The 22,070-nt window shown below is 40.3% G+C and overlaps 1 protein-coding gene across 1 annotated transcript in view; it reads left to right on the top strand.

Annotated features, from left to right (window-relative positions):
* Positions 1 to 12,503, top strand: part of TOPBP1 (DNA topoisomerase II binding protein 1) — a 46,668-nt gene extending 34,165 nt beyond the window's left edge. Inside the window, exons 19-27 of the mRNA XM_081106177.1 lie at positions 1,185 to 1,377; positions 3,613 to 3,833; positions 4,790 to 4,956; positions 5,189 to 5,297; positions 6,874 to 7,037; positions 7,767 to 7,904; positions 9,184 to 9,276; positions 9,445 to 9,606; positions 11,781 to 12,503. Of these exons, the coding sequence (XP_080962303.1) occupies positions 1,185 to 1,377; positions 3,613 to 3,833; positions 4,790 to 4,956; positions 5,189 to 5,297; positions 6,874 to 7,037; positions 7,767 to 7,904; positions 9,184 to 9,276; positions 9,445 to 9,606; positions 11,781 to 11,924 (1,391 nt within the window). The 3' untranslated portion in view covers positions 11,925 to 12,503. The remainder of the gene's footprint in view (positions 1 to 1,184; positions 1,378 to 3,612; positions 3,834 to 4,789; positions 4,957 to 5,188; positions 5,298 to 6,873; positions 7,038 to 7,766; positions 7,905 to 9,183; positions 9,277 to 9,444; positions 9,607 to 11,780) is intronic.
* The last annotated feature ends 9,567 nt before the right edge of the window (positions 12,504 to 22,070 follow it).

The raw sequence follows: 22,070 nt of genomic DNA on the forward strand, positions 1-22,070 counted from the left end.
CCATTGAGCAAACCGGCCAAGGCTCACATGGTTTTAAAGGCACAGAAGGAGGCATGAAGAGCTTCTACCTTTCAATGTTAGTTTGGTTTTTTGTGGGGTTTTTTTTTTGTATCCTTCAAGGGCTATTTTATGCATACATGATCATAAATATGTATATTCTCTCCTGGCCTGCTTTTTAAAAAAATACATAAATTTTGGCTTAGTGGTTGGAGTGTCTGCCTGCGGACTGAAGAGTCTTGGGTTTGATTCTGGTCCGGGGCACGTACCCTGGGCCCAGTTGGGGTGCACACAGGAGGTAACTAGTCAATGTGTCTCCCTCTCTAAAAAAATCAATGGAAAAAATATCCTTGGGTGAGGGTTTAAAAAAACCAACCATAAATTATATATGTTGTTTTATACTTTGATCTTGATCTTTTTAACAGTTCATATCGGTACATAGGGAGCTCCTTCAGTCTTTTTTTTTTTTTTTTTTTGGCAGCAGTATATAGTATTCATTGTGTGAATGTCCCACTTTACTTAGCCAGTCCCTTGTTGATGGGCATCTCGGATATTTTTAATTTCTTGCTCTTACAAAGTGTGCTGCAGTGAATAGTCATACATGTATAAGTGTCCTCTTTTTAATGGATTAATATTTTCTATTTTCCATACTCATTCTACCCTACCCGAGCTTTCCCTATGACTTGTCTATTTGCTCTCACTCCGTTCATTCCGAATATATTTATTTAGTACCTATTTCAGTGTTTAATCTATAATATATATATATATATATATAATGTATATTATATAGTGTGGTGTGTTTTCAAAGACCATTGGAGAAAATCACATACATAAATGACTGTTGTGCACCTCAGACTGTTGTACCTAAATGAGAGCGTGTGAGAAGCAGGCAGGCTCTACAAGAGAGAATCACTGCAAGTCTTAGCAGAGTGTCTTCGAAGGGCTTCCTGATTCTTTTATGCACAGGCCTCGTGGTAAGGGCTGCCTTCGTGTTCTGCAGTATTCGTAGTCTTAGTACTTTACTAGAGCCTGTAAGTAATATTCAGTGAATGCCTACTATAGCCTGTATGTATATTCAGTAAATGTCAAATCATTCAACCAAATCTAGACAATAGTTAATATGAATAAGATGTGATTTAAAAAAGAGAGAAACTTACCTTGATAGGTATATTTGTGTGTGTTTCAAGCACTGACACAGACGTTGGAGATGAGAGAGAATTTCCAAAAGCAGCTTCAGGAGATAATGTCTGCAACATCAATAGTGAAACCCCAAGGGCAAAGGACCTCCCTTTCAAGAAGTGGTTGTAACAGTGCTTCTTCAACCCCTGACAGCACTCGCTCCGTCCGCAGTGGACGAAGTAGAGTCCTGGAGGCCCTGAGGTAAGTACCTGTCACTCGTCCTGGTGGCAGCAAGCGGTGACTACATGATTTTAGGGAGAGGTAGCTTCTAATGCAGGTACCTACTGACTCAGTTCCATGAATTAAGCCTAATTTTGCTTTTTTGTTTGTAATTTTTATTTATTTTTTTACTTTAGACTAAACTTCTACTTTACTATCAAGACCACTAAAAGGGCTATACCACTGGGCCTTATTTAGCCCAAACTACCTACGGGGTTCACAAAAGTAGGTTTACAGTTGTATGTGAAACACAGAATTTTGTTTTGTACTTTGTTTTTTTTTAATTTAGAGGAAGCGGGAGAGAAACATCAGTAGGAGAGAACCATTGATAGCTGCTTCCCCATTCCCCCTACTGGGGATTGAGCCAGCAACCCAGGCATGTGCCCTGACTGGGAATTGAACTGGCGACCTCTTTGGTGCATGGGATGATGCTCAACCACTGAGCCACACTTGCCAGTGCAGAGTTTATTCCTGTATTATTATTTTTTAAAAAATATATTTTATTGATTTTTTACAGAGAGGAAGGGACAGGGATAGAGAGTTAGAAACATCGATGAGAGAGAAACATCGATCAGCTGCCTCCTGCACGCCCCCTACGGGGGATGTGCCCGCAACCAAGGTACATGCCCTTGACCGGAATCGAACCTGGGACCCCTCAGTCTGCAGGCCGACGCTCTATCCACTGAGGCAAACCGGTGGTGGCAATTCCTGTATTATTAATTATTGAATTATTTTCCATGCAACAACTATAAATCTACTTTTGCCCGCCCCTGTATATTATAGTCAGAAACCACCTTCCTCGCTTTTCTGACTTCCCTCCCTTGTTCCAGGCAGTTCTGGAATGAATAATTGGGGGCAGGAAACAGACACATAGGTTTGGTTTCTTACCAAGCAGAGCTTCACAGTGAGGCGTGATTTAAACAGTTGTTTCTTATTGAAACTATATGTATTTTGTATTCTCTACAAATCTGTCTTCTAGGAAAGGTGATTACAGATCTTAGTGTGATGTGACTTAATTCAGTAGCATTACATCATCCTTTTCCTGATAGAAAACTCTCTAATTATATGATAAGCATTATGGGACTTATATCTTAAATTAATTAAACGATGCATTTATCTTATAAATGTATATTTCATGAGGCTAATTCTCTGAGTAACAGTGGCTTTTTGTTAGTATACTTAAGGTTATATTTATTATAGAGAGCCTAAATCTTATGCCAGTTAGAGTAAATACCCTGAGAATAAAAGGCTTTCCTCCTTGTTTTTGAGGCAAGTGAACTCTTAGTGGTATCATCAGTTTTGGTAAAGTCTTTTTGTTAAGATGTTTTATATATATATATATATATATATATATATACACACACACACACACATAATTAGATTGTATATAATATAGTTATATATAGCATGCATGGGTACTAGTGTATGTGTATAAATGCTGAAAGATTTGTTATATATCTTGAAAGAAAAGAGTTGCAATTCTATTCACCCTCAGTGGAATTGTTAGTTACACCATAAAGCATGCTTTACTTTAGTTCAGCATAAGGCAGGTCTACCTGTGACTCTGGGAGATTTGGTTACAAGAGCTAAAAGGTCCTTCTTCTAAGGCAGCATTTAAATACGCTTCCCATGTAATTACAGTTGTTATATTTTCCATTTTTATCACTTGAACTATCAGTAAGCAAAACAACCAGTTTTATAAACATTACCCAGTTTCCCTAAGCCAATATAAGAAAACTGCCATTTTTTTCTTATTATTATTGAAAGTATTACATATGTCTCCTTTCCCCCCCATTGGCCTCTCCCCACCCGCTCCCGCCCCCCTACTGTCTGTGTCTATCGGTTATGTTTATATGCATGCATACAAGTCCTTTGTTTGATCTCTTATCCCTCCCCTGCTTTCCTCTAAGGTTTAACAGTCTGTTGGATGCCGTATCTGGAAAAACTGCCATTTTTAAATGCAGCATTTTGACAGTGAACTTTTTCCCCCTTCTTTGAAGTTTCAGTCAAAATATGTTTCATTTTCTCACTGAAACGTCTTAAAAAGAAAATCTTTCCCAAAGTTTGTTTACTCAATAGTTTCAAGTGCTTACTGTGGGCTAGACGGGCATAGAAAGGTGACCCACAAACGTACCGTCTAACTTAAGGAATTTATGAATGTGGGTTTTGTTAGGGCTGTCTATTAAAACTGTCACTTTTATTCCTCATATTCCTCAGGCAGTCTCGTCAAACAGTACCTGACCTCAACACAGAGCCCTCCCAGAATGAACAGATCATTTGGGATGACCCTACAGCCAGAGAGGAGAGGGCCCGGCTTGCCAGCAATTTGCAGTGGCCGATTTGCCCCACACAATACTCTGAACCTCAGGCTGACATTAAAAATTTGGAGGATTCTCCTTTCCAGGAGCCTTTCCATGATCTGAAAACTGCTGAACAGGGTAATGAGAAAGAGATTATTTACTTCTTTGTATTAAGTACATGTTGGCCTCTTGAAAATTAACAGATAAGCACAGTGTGATTCTCTGAATTGTCCATGCGAATGAAAAACTTACTTGGTACTTCTAATTTGGTTTAAATTTAAGAATAAGCCCTAGCTGGTTTGGCTTAGTGGATAGAACGTTGGCCTGCGGACTGAAGGGTCCCAGGGTTCAATTCCAGTCAAGGGCACATGCCTGGGTTGCAGTCTCGATCCCCAGTGGTGGGTGTGCAGGAGGCAGCCAATCAGTGATTCTCTCTCATCATTGATATTTCTGTCTCTCTCTCCCTCTCCCTTTCTCTCTGAAATAAAATTTTAAAAATCAGGAAAATAATTGTGAGGTAATTAATTTCAGTAAATTAAAAAATACATTTTTATTTTTAAATTTAGGATTAGGCACTGTTTTCACTGTTGTTGTTTCTTTTATTCCAGTCTTTTTTGTATTTGTTTCTTCTCCTGATCACCTTACTTCCATTTAAGTCTTCTCCTGACTTCTCAGCACGTACTGCACATGTTCTTTGGATTTGTATGAGTTTCTTTCTGAATTCCCCTATTTTCTTCCTTGGACTTTATCTTGAAAACAGAATGTTAGGTACGTCTCTGTATTAGATACATAGATTTACCTCTGCTTCTGATGTTCTCCGAATGCAACCTTGCTTTTATTTTACAAATTTGGGATACTTTTTATTGGTGCAAGCTTGGCAGAAGCCCACAGAGGACACCACCATTTGCCCCTTTAATGCTAAGTAATTTCATTGATTTATAAGCTCTAGAAACAGGCCGCTTCTTTTGCACATATTTTTTACATTCCAGAATTTGTGTTTAATCTCATCTTGGCTAAGACAGATGAGACTATTTCCCAGAATTGTTCTTGGTCATGTTTGGTAATATCACACTGCAACGTTTTATTGCCCTCAGTTGTCTGTGATCCTGGAAACGTGTGTGTGACTGAAGCTCCAAAACACCCCACCTCTGAAGAACTGGAAACCCCAACAAAAGACAGCCACCTGATCCCGACGCCTCAAGCCCCCAGCATTGCGTTCCCCCTGGCCAACCCCCCGGTGGCTCCACACCCGAGAGAAAAGGTTTGTCACCTGAGCCTGGTGGTGTTGGCTGTTGGATATTGATGTTATGTGGCATTCAGAATTTATTGGATCCATATCAAGGGTTTAGCAAATGTTGAAAACTGCATTTCTTTGCATTGTATTATTTTTTTATATTTGATAACTCAGAAGACTAAATGTTACTGTGAAAGAACTATATACCTAATAACTTTTTAAATGTTACTTTTTCTAAAATAAAACTCTTCCATTTCAGATAACAATAGAGGAGACTCATGAAGACTTAAAAAAACAGTACACATTTCAGATGTCATCTCTGAATCCTCAAGAACGTATTGATTATTGTCATCTGATTGAGAAATTAGGTACAAGTATTTTACTTAAGAACATCCCACCCAATAACTGTTATTTAGAAGGCAAATGTGGATGATATTGTTACCACTTGTAAAATACAGAAATTGAGGTAAAAAAATGGCTAATTTGTCCAAGATTATACATTGAGTCAGCATTAGAGCTTTTAAAGGCACTGGGTCATAGGATTTAAAGATTTAAGTTGAAACCAACCATTAAGGTTTAAGAATCTTTTTGTGATGCTTGGAGCATTTATTTCATTGATGGAAGCCTGGACCAAATCAATGAAATTATAGACTTACTGTATAAGTAAAACCACGTTTCAGTGAAGTGTTTGTATTCCACCAGTTGTCAGGCTCTCGATCTGACATCGTTCTACAGGCAGCGCCGAGCGTACCCGACAGGTAACCTGGTGCTCTGGCCACGTACTTAGTGCTGGCTGCCCTTTTAAGGATGTGGAGAGCCATGCATGTTTTTTAAAGATTTCTGCCATGTGTACAATAGTGCACTTGAGAAGCCTTTTCTCGGAAACTTTATTCAGGTGTATCATGTTGTGCCCCAGGCACCTAATAAGTCAGAACTGATGAGCGTTCCAGTTTGGTGAGCTCTGGGCACAGCTTAAGTGTCCATCTCCTGTAGGTGGTTCCCATCTGGGCAGGCTCTGGGCAAGAGTAGCAGCAGAACATTGTCTGGAAGAGGACAGAGCACAGGGGCACCTGGGCAGAGGTTGTGCTGAAATTGGGAGTCTGTGGCTACAGGGTTCCTGATAGAGATTGCAGAGAGGCCCTTCACTTCATGAGTGAACACGGTGGTGAAATGCTGGTTAGGGATCGATATTTTATTAATAGGGAATTTCTACCTTATTGGCACCTCTAATCCTGTGTCCCCATATGTAAATTGCAGATAATAGTAACTGCATAAACTTGTGAGGATTAAATGAGCTAATAATCTTGAGTACTTTCCACAGTCCCTGGCATATAGTAAGTCCTCAAAAGGTATTGCTGCTTCTGTTAGTCATCTCCAACGCATGCGTTCGAATGTGAAGTCTTAGAAAGTCCTGGCTGCATCTCCACCTCGCCAGTAGTCAGGCTGAGCTCTAAAGCCTGAGTAACACCCTGCTTTGCATAAGCTTATATTTACTGATGTCGCCTTTTGTTCCTCACTCAGGCTTCACCCATTGGTGCCTGAGAAAGATTGCAGCTCCTGCCTGCTGCTTTGTCTCTTTACTGAGCCTGTGTATTTTCTCCCAAGCTTCTGTGGTCAGCTGACCTTATTTCCACGGAAAGTTTTTTTCTGCTTTTAGTCTGTAGGTGCCCCTTTTTGACTTCTGTCTCTTTGATTATCTATATTCAGTGCTTAAAATTGCTAAGGTAGTTGAAACCTAAGAAATGTAACAACTAACTGCAGTGTATGGCCCTTGTTTGGCATTTTGTTTTTCTTTTTAAATATCTTAATTGTATTAAACAAGTGCCAATCTAAAATTTGAACAAGGATTTAGTATTGAAATAGGAAACAATTTGTTAGTTATTTTTGATCTGATAATGGCATTGTGGCTAAATAAGACAATTTCCCGATTTTTCTCTCCTTCAGGTGGATTGGTAATAGAGAAGCAGTCCTTCGATCCCAGCTGCACCCATATTATTGTGGGGCATCCACTTCGAAATGAGAAGTATTTAGCCTCAGTGGCGGCTGGGAAGTGGGTTCTGCATCGCTCCTACCTTGAAGCATGCAGGACTGCTGGGCGTTTTGTGGCGGTGTGTATTCAAATTAACATAAGGGTCATTGTTCTTTACAGAATAGCTTAATTTGTTCTTTAAAAGTGACTATCGTAATTGATTGCAGCACATACACAGGCCATTCGTGTAATTGAAATAACCACATATGACCAATAAGGTCCACATTAATAATTAAAGCCCCCCAAATTTAGAAATTATAGAACTAGATTCCTAGCTATGTCAATTTGGTTTAATTTGTTTTTTTAATTGAAATAACATTTGAAAATATTAAGGTGATCTCACTGTAAGCTTTACTGCTAGCCAGTTAAATATTAAACTAGTTATTTGAAATATTTTGGTTCCTAACTGACCATCACAATTGTAGTTGTCATGTAGTTTTGAAGTTTTCCGTCAAGATCTCTTAGGAATCGCTTCTATAGACAGGTAATGCAGCTGCTAGCATCTACCTTCTCTGAGACGTGTCCTTCTGTGAAGTTCATGTTGAGTGAAACCCAGGAATCTAAATATTACCGATTGCTACGGTTATCTGTGTTTCTGAGAAATGTATGCAATATTTTTATTTCTAGTAAAAAGCCACATACATTAGCTCTCATATGAAGCCAAATTAATCTACCTTTCCTCCATGCTTAGTTCATGTTCTCTATATTTATAATAACTGAATGTGTAGTTTTTAACTCTTGCTAGATTGTGAACTCCAGGAGGACATATTGTGGGAACTCAAAAAAGTTTGCTGGACTAATTGTCTAGGAAGAAGACTATGAATGGGGAAGCAGTTCCATACTTGATGTTTTGACTGGAATCAGTGCACAGCAACGAAGACTAGCACTTGCAGCAATGAGATGGAGGAAAAAAATCCAGCAGAGTCAAGAATCGGGCATTGTTGAGGTATTGCATACTCAGATATGTAGGTAGTATAAATGGCATTCAATGTCATGACTGTTCCAGATTATGTGATGTTTTTTTTAAGAGAATGTGCTTGATAAAATAATAATTCTATTTATCTTTTATCACTTGATGTAGTCTGGGCATTCTAGATTGAGATATACAGTGTGTGTGTGTATATATATATATATATATATATATATATATATATATATAAAATGTTGATAGCACTTTTAAAAATAGTTTACATGTAAAATGTGACCCATACTTATTCTAAAGAATCCTTTCAGCAACTAGCGTTAGGGGTTCTTAACTTTAAGTCCGCAGACTTTCCCAAAGAAGTTTGTAGGTTAAATTCAGGAAGGCTATCCAGTCTAGATGAGGGAACAATACATCCTTGTTTGTACTAACCTCTAATGAAAAGCATTTCCTTAGATATAAATCTGGGCAACGAATCACAACACTAGTAACAGTATCTGTGACCCTGCCCTGAGAGAAGTCCGATATCTTTGCTTTGCATTATAATGTAAGCATTCTGAAGTGTTTATGTTCACTACTTTAAAATTATAGTATTCAACTCACCACCACTTTCAATTTAATACATTAGTACAGAAGCACACATCTATTATGTCCCAGTTTTTAAAATAATTTAATAATTGGGTAATTTTCAATAAAACTATTTCCTATGTAATCCTCTAACTTTGGATATTTAAAAACATGCATATGTTATGGAAATGACAAACAAAGCTATTATTAAAAAAAAAAACACACACACAAATTACTTAGAGAATAGGTCTATAGGTTTTACCAGACTGTAAAAGGGGTCCATGGCTCACAAAAAGGTTAAGAAACCCTGAGTAATCTTTCTGTTCTGAGTTCTCTGCTTCTCCACATCCTTGTTTTGACTCCCTTTCTTTTGGAGTAATTCCACTGTATGTACCCAATTTGTAAATGTTTTCAAGAGAAATACAGTGGAGGCTTCATCTAATCTAAGAAGCTGTGCTTGAGGCTCTACCCTTAATTGTAAGAAAAAACACTAGAAAAGATTCAGCAAAACTCAAGTTGCTTTGTTTTAACATTACCTAACTATTCAATCATTTTCCTTAATTCAAGTACTTATTGGTGGCTTACTGTGTGCCAGACATGGCTGTGTGTTTCAGAGGATTCTGACCAGACAGTTACCACTGTGGCAGAATGAAGGTTATAAGATTATTCATTCACATAAAACATTATCTGTCATTTATTTTCCAAATAATTTCAACACAATGTTCTGTGTTTGCAGGGGGCGTTTAGCGGGTGGAAGGTTATTTTACATGTTGCCGATCAGTCCCGAGAAGCAGGATTCAGACGGCTGCTTCAGTCCGGAGGAGCGAAGGTTTGTATTGAACCAGTTCACTGGGTTTTTACATGCATCACTTTCTAAGCAAGGTTGCTATGATCAGTTCCTAATTCCTGTGCTTTGTGAGATGGTAACCCCTAGGTACAGATATACAGTTGAATTATTTTGGGACACTCATAGCTTGTGGTGCTTCTTTTTCTTTAGGTGCTACCTGGTCATTCTGTGCCTTTATTTAAAGAAGCCACACATCTCTTTTCTGACTTCAATAAACTGAAACCAGATGACTCAGGACTTAATATAGCAGAAGCTGCTGCCCAGTACGTGTACTGCTTGAAAACGGAATACATCGCTGATTATCTCATGCAGGTTTGTAAGCTTAGGTCCTTGACCTCATTACGGCTATCTGCTTATCTCCATAGAGAAGTTTGCACATCACCACCCTCAGCTCCTCATTAATACATGTCAGACTCTGTTATTTTCTATTTAACCCCTTTCTATTTCATTTTTTTATAATCATGGACACATATGTAAACATTTAGCTTGGAATTTAAATATGAGCTAGGTGTAAAAGTGCTCTTTTAGACGTTGGAATATAATGAAAGCAGTAATTGATTTCAAGAGTCCAAAGAGAAACATTTACCCAAGGGTCCTCTAGTTTTCTTAACCTTTTGCATTGATATATAGTGAACACCTGTGTTAGATGCTAAGGTAAGTCAAGCATTTGCTTATATGGAGGGCTCACTACACTTGTAGTGAGTGGCCCATGTTCATATGATTTGAATGGGCAAAGAAAAATCTTCCTGACACCAGAGTGCCTAAAACGCCATCAGCAAAGTGTGACACATGGTCACAAATGTCTTTACTATAAAGGATTTCAAACAGAATGGCATAGGAAAAAGGGGGAGCCAGTTTGCAGCCTGCCATGTGACTTTTGCTGCTTGCTCTGGGTTTAGACAAAAGAATGCCCAAAATATAAACATGAAGCCTTTTTCATAAAGCAGTAGGGTGTACTGAATCTCATCCCTGATATTTTAGGAATACAGCTGCCACCTAAGATAAGAACCAATAATTAATTTTTAATCCTCACCTGAGGATATTTTTTCTATTTATCTTTAGAGAGAAAATAGGAGTGGGAGAGATGCATTGACTGCTTGCCTCTCACGCACCCCCACTGGGAATTGAACCTGAGACCTAAAACTAACCACTGAGCAAAACTGGCCAGGGCAAGAACTGGTCATTATTAATTGCCTATATTGTGCTGGGCACAGTGTTGTGTATGCATTCTCACATATAAAACATATATACTGCCCTGACCAGTTTGGCTCGGTGGATAGAGCGTCGGCCTGCAGACTGAAGGGTCCCCGGTTCGATTCCAGTCAAGGGCATGTACCTTGGTTGTGGACATATCCCCCAGTACGGGGTGTGCAGGAGGCAGCTGATCGATGTTTCTCTCTCATTGATGTTTCTAACTATCCCTCTCTCTTCCTCCTCTCTGTAAAAAAAAAAAAAAAAAAAATCTATTAAGAAAAAACATATGTACTTATTAAAGAATAGCAAAATGTCATCTAGGTCAGTGGTCGGCAAACTCATTAGTCAACAGAGCCAAATATCAACAGTTCAACGATTGAAATTTCTTTTGAGAGCCAAATTTTTTAAACTTAAACTATATAGGTAGGTACATTGTTATTAACTTAATTAGTGTACTCCTAAGGCTTAGGAAGAGCCACACTCAAGGGGCCAAAGAGCTGCATGTGGCTCGCGAGCCGCCGTTTGCCGACCACGGATCTAGGTACTTGGTAAAAATACAGAATGTTGCTACTCCGTAAGCATTCCTGTTGCACCTCAATCCTTACCCCAGAGGTGATCACTATCTGACTTTTGGTTGTGTCCGGCACTAACTAGATTTCTGGAGGAATATGTTGTGCTATTGTGACAGTTGATGTTTTATACATAGGGTGTCCCCAAAAAGTGGATACACAATTTTTTATTCTAATGGGTTAAATCTAAAAAGAAACATCAATTGATCTATCCGCTGCTAAGTGTATATACTTTTTTGGGGGACACTATATGAATTTTGGCTTTGCCAGCTGGGGTAATTATATAATATTGACTGTTATTTAACCTTTTTCTTTTACCTGTAAAACAGGGAACAAAAAATACCTCACGTATTTATTGTAAAGATCAAGTAAAAATTCAGTAAACAGATTTTCAAAAATTACACTAAGCATGCTGTCTCACACTTGATAACTATTAACTGTATTTTTCTAAATTTTCCATATTCTTGTATTTAATCCATTATTAAGGTCTGAGCTAGCAGCTCGTTTTTCTGATAAATGACTGTTCACTAAATGTGACACATGATAAACAGCAAACCTTGAAAATAAATGCTTTCTTTTCAAGAATTTAGGAATGAATATATGAATGAAAGGGAAATGTATAAAATTCCTGTAGTCAAAAAGCAGAGTGAAGGAACCTATTACCTGATTTTAACAGTTTGAAATTTGAAAAAAATGAATAATGTATGGTTTCCCCCCTTCCAGGAAACCCCGCCTCCAGTAGAAAAGTACTGTCTACCAGAAGCTGTTTCCTTTCTTCAGAATTACAAGGAACTGGGGTCTGGATTATCACAAAAGCGAAAAGCTCCTCCAGAGAAAAATAGTACCAAACGGCCTCGAGTGAACTGATGCATCTGCTCTTCAGTACCAAACCGTAAACGTTGTTAAATTCAGAGCCTGAATGTTACTGTGATGGTTTGTGAAGAACTCCGCTCAGGGGAGAATGATGACCCTGCTTGAAGTTAGTTTTTAACACTTGAAATTTCAATCAGTGAAGTATTACTTGTTCCTGAATGGAGAGTTCCCTGAAATAACAAAACACAACCCCTCAGCTAGCTTGTTACTAAAACACGTTGAAGTGTGCAAGGGGCTTTTTATGTATGTATTTTCTTGTAAATATCTGAGGCTGTCAGTGGGAGTTTTATTAGCAAAGTGATGGATTTTGCCTTAAAATGTCTGCTTGAATTCATAACAAGGAAGTTTATTGGGATTTATTCATGTTTTCCTGATTTTAAAATTCTCACCATTTTTACCTCTTTTTAACAGGAGCCTGAACACAAGCTTTAATGAGGAACTGAGGCTTTAAATTAAAATGTGTGTGTGTATATATGTATATGTATGTTTGTACAAATCTCCATGATGTTTGCTAAGTTTGGATGCCAAACTTGGAAAATAAAAACAATAAAGAATAAAAGTCATATGTTTTTTAAAAGAAAAAGTATTTTGGCACTCATTCTCAAAGCAATAAGATTTGTAAAACTGCTTAAAAAGCTAATTGCTAGGCAGATATCTGATGCTATTTACAATATTGTTCTATTGGGTTAAAAAACTTATTAGAAGCACAAAATTGTATTAGCCTTTATTACCAAATACTGCATGCATTGCCACAGTGTCCCAAATATAAAGCTGCCTGGTTTTTTTAAGGAACAAACCAGAATAAGGAGCAGAGTGTTTATGTAACTGTTACTCTCTTTGAAAGGCAGGCGGTGAGGGTCTCAGTTCTTAACCTAGACACGTGATTTTAATTTAAATGTGACAATCTAAGGGGAAAGAGGTTAAGTATTGCACACCCAGACACAAAAGAACTGAAGTTTTTATCAGATTTTTCTCTAAATGGAATAGGGGTTTTCCTGCCCTTCAAATCATTTAGCTTAGAGCTAATTCACCGCTTCTCAACTTTCTGGCCCTTTAAATACAGTTCCTCATGTTGTGACCCAACCATAAAATTATTTTCGTTGCTACTTCATAACTGTAATGTTGCTACTGTTATGAATCGTAATGTAAATATCTGATATGCAGGATGGTCTTAGGCAACCCCTGTGAAAGGGTTGTTCAACCGCCAAAGGGGTCGCGACCCACAGGTTGAGAACCGCTGGCTTAGGACAATACAAATTCCTACACAACCAAATAGGTGTAGGTTGTCCTGTAAACCACTCCTGCTCCTCCCACAAACAAAAACCTCCTGGCCTGGTTTCATCAGAGCCATTCATGTTCGCTGGGTGTTTCCCAGGCAGTTTGCAGTGCATTTCCCTGAATTTCACCAATTAAAATTCTTTAGTTGATGAACACTTGATAAAATTACCTAATATATCATTCATTTTCTTCTCTGCTAAAATTAACTATTTTCTCAGCTTGTCTTGAACGTAGTTTACAGTTTTAAGGCTCTAGATCTCAGCTTCTCCTGACTCCAGAATCTGCCCACACCCTATGTAAACCATTTCCACTCTGCCCTGATGCCAGCAAGGTCTGCCTACGTGCAAATCATTCCAAACAGGTAGTTCTCTCATTTAAAAAGGAAGAAAAAAAACACACCACTTCCCTTGATTATCCTAATTCCTAGTTTCTCCTCAGAATTACTACAGTATTTTAATCTGTGATACTCAAATTAGCAACTTACATTCCTCCATGAATTTCCTTGCGCATTAATCTCACCAACATTCATTAATTCAACAAAGATGACTCCTTAGCCTATAAGGTAGTGCCTGGGGTTCAGGAGCAAACCACCCAGACCACATGCTCTCTCAGGGCTGAAGAGGCGAGGCCCTCAGTGTGGACACGCAGTACTCGGCTGTCCTCAGATTTAGTATTTATAGTGATACGGACTGAACTGTGTGGCCCCCCTCCCCAATCCATCGTCCTGTCCTAACCCCCAGGTGGCTCTATGAGGATACTGAACCTTTAAGAGTCATTCAGGTTAAATGAGGTCATACGGGTGGGGCCCCAGTTCAGAAGGACTGGTGACCTCAGAAGAGACTAGGAGGGCATACGCACAGAGGAAAGGCGAGTCCCATGGGAGGTCACAGAAGGCACCGTCCGCAAGTCAGGAAAGCACCCCAGCCGGTATCTTGAGCTTAAGATGTCCAGCCTCCAGAACGGTGCGAAATTCCTATTGTTTGAGCACCGGGTCTGGTACTTCACTGCAGCTCGAGCAGGCTAATCCAATATTGTGGTGCCAAGGTCTTAACCTGGGGCCATAATGCCTGGGATGGACACAGGCACAACTTTGTACATGTGCATTTTTTGCAGAGAGCTCAGTTTTAGAATTCAGGTCTGAGACCTCCCACACAGTACAGCCTTCACCCAGAGGTGCTTTTAACACATACTGCTTTACATCGGGGTTTGGCAAACTCTGGAGAAGTCCAATAGTAAGCATTTTAAGCTTGGCAATTTTCCTTCAACCCTTTAAAAATGTAAAAGCCATTCTCAGCTGGAGGCCATAAAAAATAGGCAGTAGTCTGGGTATTTATCCAAAGACACCCAAAACACTAAATCAAAAAGACATGCATCCATATGTTTATTTTCGCATTATTTACAATAGTCAAGATACAGAAGCAACCTAAGTGTCCATCAGTATATGAGTGGATGAAGAAGTGAAAACATACAATGGAATATGACTCCGCCATAAAAAAAAAAAAATCTCCCCATCTGCAACAACATAGATGGACCCAGAGGGTACTGTGCTGAAATGAGTCAGGAAGATAAATGCTGTGATTTCACTTTTATGTGGGGTGTAAGAAGTAAATGAAGCACAGAAACAGACTCAGGCACAGAGATCAATTTGATGGTTGCCACATGGAAGGGAGTTGGAGGGATGGGGAAAAAGGTGAAGGGATTAAGAAATACAAAACGGGTAGTCAGAGAATAGTCACAGGGATGTAAAGCAGCAGTGGTCAGCAAACTGCGGCTCGCGAGCCGCATACGGCTCTTTGGCCCCTTGAGTGTGGCTCTTCCACAAAATACCATGTGCGGGCGCGCACATACAGTGCGATGGAAACTTCATGGCCCATGCCCAGAAGTTGGTATTTTGTGGAAGAGCCACACTCAAGGGGCCAAAGAGCCGCATGTGGCTCGCGAGCCACAGTTTGTCGACCACTGGTAGGGGAATGTAGTCAATGTTGTCATAAGTATGTATGATGTCAGATGGGTACTGGATTTATCTGGGTGATCACTTATTTAATGTCTAAAAAAATGTCTACTCACTGGGTTGTACACTGAAACTAATATAATAGTGTGTGTCAAGTGTAATTTAAAATAAAAAAATGTTTTAAATGCAGGAAGGGAGAATAGCCCAGTGCAGACTCGGCTGTCCCCTCAGCTCCTGGCAGGAGGCTGGCCTGCCCTCGGCACCTACCGCCCAACACCAGACCTGTTCTGTGGTGGGCGGAAGGTGCTGCTGCAGCCTGAGGAAACCGTATCAGTGTAAAAATTAGTTGGGGGCGGGGTTGATGTGGCTGTAAAAGGGCATCTGAGGGACTCTTATGATGGAACTGTTGGTATCTTACTTTTTAAATACGAATTTGAAGGTCTAATTACTTTATTAAACGATTTGTGAAGTGGGCAGTGTGTCATGCAGGGAGCAGAGAGATACTCCTGCACTGTCTGTCTTGACCTTGTGGATGTCAGTCTCCTGGCTGTGGTGTGCTATGTATTTTATAAGATGTTAGATTTGGGGAAATGGGTAAAAAGGTCCTCAGGATCACTTATTTCCAAAACTGTATGCTAATCTACAATTATCTCAATAAATTTAACTTCTAAAAAATATATTTTTATGATTTCAGAGAGGAAGGGAGAGGGAGAGAGAGGTAGAAACATCTATAATGAAAGAGCAGCATTGATTGGCTGCCTCCTGCACGCCCCCTACGCGGGATCAAGCCCACAACCCAGGCATGTGTCCTGACCTGGAATCAAACTGTGAACTCCTGGTTCATAGGATGATGCTCAACCACTGAGCAACACTGGCTAGACAAGTTTAATATTTTTTTTTTTAAATTCTGACATGCTGATTGGAAACTCAAATATATATGTATGTATACATGTATGCATGCAATGGATGGTGGTGTGTGGATCCCTGCCCTATAGCCCTAAAGAAACTTTAATCTACATCTGTCAACAAGCCAGACACACAGTTCTTTGTTTTCTGTGGGGAGCCCCTAGCAGACTGACCTGTTGGCAAAATCACAAGTCCCAGCTTAGAGGGCATAGTCCTCTTAGCATAATTAGGCTTGACCTTATAACTGCTCCCTAGATCTTACCTGGGAAGCTAATGGGCTGAAGGAAGTGCAACAAGAACAAAAACAAGTGAAACTCACAAGAACTGTGTAACTATGGAAACCACTACCTTGTTTACCTCTCACTATAAAATAAAGGCTCAGTTTGCCTCGGGATCTTTCTCTGAGGCCTCAGCCAGGCACAGGAAGATCCACGGAGACTAGAGAGAGCTAGAGAGTTCTGAACGCTGTCTCCGGGTAAAACATTATTCGCCGACTCCGTCTACACCTTTGGGAACCAACCCCTGGACCCCGGCGTATGGCGCCCGGACAGGCCGAACAGGATTCCCCTAGGTAAGCACCCCCCCACCCCCATTGAGAACCCACACTCGGGATGGATAGGACTCCACCAGGGTGCTGCAGACACCCCCTATAGAGGATAAGTAGGGTAAGAAGGTGGATAGTTCAGAACTTAGATTGAGAAGATGTGCCGTACTGAGTCTAAAGCAGGGGTCCTCAAACTTTTTAAACAGGGGGCCAGTTCACTGTCCCTCAGACCGATGGAGGGCCGGGGTATAGTTTTAAAAAAAACTATGAACAAATTCCTATGCACACTGCACATATCTTATTTTGAAGTAAAAAAACAAAATGGGAACAAATACAATATTTGTATTTGCATGTGGCCCGCGGGCCATAGTTTGAGGACCCCTGGTCTAAAGGAAAAAGACTCCATATTGATCTTTTAACACATGCTTGCTAGCAGAGGAGTTAAGGTTACTCCCAGTCAGACGGAATGTTTTATACAAGTATGTCTGAGAGAACCAAGATGGCGGCATAGGTAAACACCGTTGATTGCTGCCTCGCACAACCACTTCAAAAATACAACTAAAAGACGGAACGGACATCACCCAGAACCACAGGAAGGCTGGCTGAGGGGAAATTCTTCTACTAGAAGGAAAGAGAACAGCATACCCAGACTCAGAGGAGGCGCAGTGCTGAAAATACAAAGGTGCGGAGGTGCGCGCAGAGCGGGCTGGTAGCTGAGGGTGCGGTTGTCGTTTTCGGTCGGGAGGGAGGCTCAGGCTCGGGGCTCCAGGTCTGGGCAAGTCTCTGGGGACCCAGACTCAGACGGGAGAAGCGGGACTGTCTGGCATCGGTCGGAACGCGAGTGCAGGTTTCTCTCCGAGGTTTGCAGCGGTTGCTGGGACTTGAGAGGCAGAGCCTCTGGGGACAGGACTGAGAGCAGCCATAACTGCTCCCTCCGCCCGCTCTGTTGATCCTGTGCGACCCGCCCCGCCCAAGCCCTGCACAGAGCCATTTGTCGGATAGCCTCAGGCAAAGGCTAGCTTAGCACCTCCCCAGAGGACAGAAGTTTTCCCACTGCAGACACAGCTGACTCTCACAGCCAGTTGGCCTGGAGGTCAAATCCCCCTAGTAGTAACTACAATAATCAAGGCTTAACTACAATAAGACTGCGCACAAAGACCACTAGGGGGTGCACCAAGAAAGCACAAAAAATGCGGAGACAAAGAAACAGGACAAAATTGTCAAGGGAAGATATAGAGTTCAGAACCACACTTTTAAGGTCTCTCAAGAACTGTCTAGAAGCTGCCGATAAACTTAATGAGATCTACAAGAAATCTAATGAGACCCTCGATGTTATGATAAAGAACCAACTAGAAATTAAGCATACACTGACTGAAATAAAGAATATTATACAGTCTCCCAACAGCAGACCAGAGGAGCGCAAGAATCAAGTCAAAGATTTGAAATACGAAGAAGCAAAAAACACCCAACCGGAAAAGCAAAATGAAAAAAGAATCCGAAAATACGAAGATAGTGTAAGGAGCCTCTGGGACAGCTTCAAGCGTACCAACATCAGAATTATAGGGGTGCCAGAAGATGAGAGAGAGCAAGATATTGAAAACCTATTTGAAGAAATAATGACAGAAAACTTCCCCTACCTGGTGAAAGAAATAGACTTACAACTCCAGGAAGCGCAGAGAACCCCAAACAAAAGGAATCCAAAGAGGACCACACCAAGACACATCATAATTAAAATGCCAAGAGCAAAAGACAAAGAGAGAATCTTAAAAGCAGCAAGAGAAAGAAACTCAGTTAACTTCAAGGGAATACCCATACGACTGTCAGCTGATTTCTCAACAGAAACTTTGCAGGCCAGAAGGGAGTGGCAAGAAATATTCAAAGTGATGAATGCCAAGAACCTACAACCAAGATTACTTTATCCAGCAAAGCTATCATTCAGAATTGAAGGTCACATAAAGAGCTTCACAGATAAGGAAAAGCTAAAGGAGTTCATCACCACCAAACCAGTATTATATGAAATGCTGAAAGGTATCCTTTAAGAAGAGGAAGAAGAAGAAAAAGGTAAAGATACAAATTATGAACAACAAATATGCATCTATCAACAAGTGAATCTAAGAATCAAGTGAATAAATAATCTGATGAACAGAATGAACTGGTGATTATAATAGAATCAGGGACATAGAAAGGGAATGGGCTGACTATTCTTCGGAGGAAAGGGGTGTGGGAGATGCGGGAAGAGACTGGACAAAAATCGTGCACCTATGGATGAGGACAGTGGGTGGGGAGTGAGGGCGGAGGGTGGGATGGGAACTGGAAGGAGGGGAGTTATGGGGGGGGGGGGAAGAGGAACAAATGTAATAATCTGAACAATAAAGATTTAATTAAAAAATTTTTAAAAAAAAGTATGTCCATGCTTTTCTGAGGAAGTAAAGGTGCCGGAAAGGTAAATGTAGAGGCATGGGAGAAGGTAGGCCCAAGGAGCCTTATCCTTAACCCCACTGCAGCCTTTCCACCCCGGGAAAGTGCAGGATTGGAAAGCTCTCCCTGGGGTGATAGATCAGGACTCAGGTAATAGCAGAAAGCGCCAATCCTACTCTTAAAATGGATACAAGAGAGCATTTGGGGTCTTTCTTTTTAATGCCTGTTTTGGATTGAGTAAATGGATTTTACTTAGCTTTTCCTTTTGTGTCAATAGCTAACTTTGATGTGTTAAAACTAACAGTTTGGCTCGAAATTGGGGTTTTGTTTTGAGGTGCTGAGGCTGGGGGTGGAGCCAATTCACGGTAGAAATGTGAAGCTGCAGCTTTTGGGGTTGAAGTGGGAAGTTGTGGATACAGAGGAGTATGTATGTTTATATATGGTCAGAATTCCATCAATGTAAACCTTTTCTGTAAAAACAAAAAAGGGCCGAAACCGGTTTGGCTCAGTGGATAGAGCGTCGGCCTGTGGACTGAAAGGTCCCAGGTTCGATTCCGGTCAAGGGCATGTACCTGGGTTGCAGGCATATCCCCAGTAGGAGATGTGCAGGAGGCAGCTGATCGATGTTTCTCTCTCATCGATGTTTCTAACTCTCTATCTCTCTCCCTTCCTCTCTGTAAAAAATCAATAAAATATATTTAAAAAAAAAAAAAGGGAGAGAAGAATGTTGTATGTTAAATTTTTTAAAAAATACAATGCAGAGGGTTGTACAGCAGCCAAAAGGCATCGGGCCTCCTGTACAATAGCCTCTGCCGACTTAGCCCAGTGGAAGGATGCAAAACCAGATAAGAGTTTTACCAGATTCAGCAACGATGTGGGGAAGAGGTTGTGCTTTATATCTTTCCAGAAGGAGCAGTACAGTTAATTTGGGTACCAGAGCATTACGTGCGTCACCACCATGGACCCAGAGAAGCTCCTTGTCCCATCATTCCAAAGACTGAAAGTTGCCCAGATGACAGTAAAGCGGAAAAGGAAGATTACGAAGGCTACGCAAGGGACCGAGGTGCCAACATGGGGTCAGCTAGTAGAAAAGCAAGAAGTGGAAGCTACTCCCTCCACCACGTTTCTGGCTGTGCTAGCATTGGTTAGCCGCCAGTCTTCTGTAAAGACCTGCACAGCCAAGTCCGAGGACTCTGAGTAAATCGCAAAAGAAACTTTCATTTAGCAGAAACTCACTTATTGCTGTTTTGCATTGCCATTGTTTTATTGTTCTTACTAGTTTTAAAAATGTTATGCTTAAGTTTTAAAATGTTTTGGGTTTTGCATTGGCATTTTTTGTTATTCTTACTAGTTTTAAAAATGTTAACACATTAGTATTGTTTTAATAGCCAGAGCTTGATGTTTAAGTTTTACTTTCATCATGATCTGTAGTTTGGGTTTTGCATTGGCATTGCTTTGTTACTATTTTAATAGCCAGAGTTTTGTTCTTGATGCTGAAGTATTACTTTCATTATGGTAGCTTTTTTATCTTGATGCTTAATTTAAGTTTTACTGTCATTATGGTAGCTTTCTGTTCTTGATGCTTAAGTTAAACTTTCATTATAGTAGCATAAAAGTAAAAGAAGGGTGACATGTGGGGAGCCGCCATAGGGTTAAACCTCGGACTGACCTGTTGGCAAAGTCACAGCTTAGAGGGCACAGTCCTCTTAGCATAATTAGGCTTGACCTTATAACATCCCTAGATCTTACCTGGGAAGCTAATGGGCTGAGGGAAGTGCAACAAGAACAAAAACAAGTGAAGCTCACAAGAATAGTGTAAACAAGTGAAACTCACAAGAACTGTGTAACTATGGAAACCACTACCTTGTTTACCTCTGACTATAAAATAAAGGCTCAGCTTGCCTCAGGATCTTTCTCTGAGGCCTCAGCCAGGCACAGGAAGATCCACGGAGACTAAAGAGAGCTAGAGAGTTCTGAACGCTGTCTCCGGGTAGAACATTCTTCTCTGAGTACCTGGCCCTTTGGCAGAGTCAGCTCATGCTCATTTAGCATGTGGGAAACTGCAATTAGAATTATCAAGTGTTTTAAATTTGTGAGGTATTTATGGAAAGAAAAGCCATGGTATTGATATTAGTTTAAGCTCTTTAAGCCATAAAAGAATGTTAAATTTTTTTAAGCAATAAAAACTGATAAATGAAAGAGAATCAAGCAATTGTCCTATCAGTATAACTGCATTTCAGGATAACCTGACAGTTGAGGAAAAACTCTTCTTCATAGAGTAATTCCAGGTACTAAGTACAGGAGAAATGATAGAAGCAATCCATTTTACAACTCCTAGTGAAATCATAGATCTACGAAAATGGGGGACTTTATACTGATGGATCAAGGTAATAACACCTAAATTCTCTCATCACTCAAGACGGCCAGGCATGCCTCCTGATGTGATACAATAGAGAACAGAGAACATCTATTACTCCGTTAATTAAACGTGAGTTTGATCACGCCTCCGGATCTTACTACCTGTAGTCAATCAAAACCGAGTAGGAGCATTCCAGCTCAAGATGACGATGTTATAGGATCCTGATCTCAAGTCCTCCCACAGACACAATCTACAGTTACATGCAAAACAATTTCCTCTAAAAGAAACCCCAAACTAGCTGAGCAACTCCCACAATTTGGGCAAATGAGGAAATCCCCATATCAAAATGGGTAAAAGAGGCTGAAATGCAATTTTGCCATAAATCCCACCCCTGGTGCAATGACCCACAAGTAGGAGGGAACTCACAACCCTGAACTTCTCCCTGAGAGAAGGGCCCCCAAAACATCTACCTGTGAAAGCCAATGGGGCTCGCACAAGGCCATAGCAATCTGAGAAACATCAAAAGAAAAACTTTGAAACAAGTGGAAATAGAAATACAATATACCAACACACCTATGGGATACAGCAAAAACAGTTATAAAAAGGAAGTTCAAGGCAATAAATGCCTACATGAAAAAAACAAGGTCCTCAAAAAACAACCTAACTTTACAGCTCAGGGAAATA

The sequence above is a fragment of the Myotis nattereri genome (genome assembly GCF_964212035.1).
Source record: "Myotis nattereri genome assembly, chromosome: 14".
NCBI classification, from domain to species: Eukaryota; Metazoa; Chordata; class Mammalia; order Chiroptera; family Vespertilionidae; genus Myotis; species Myotis nattereri.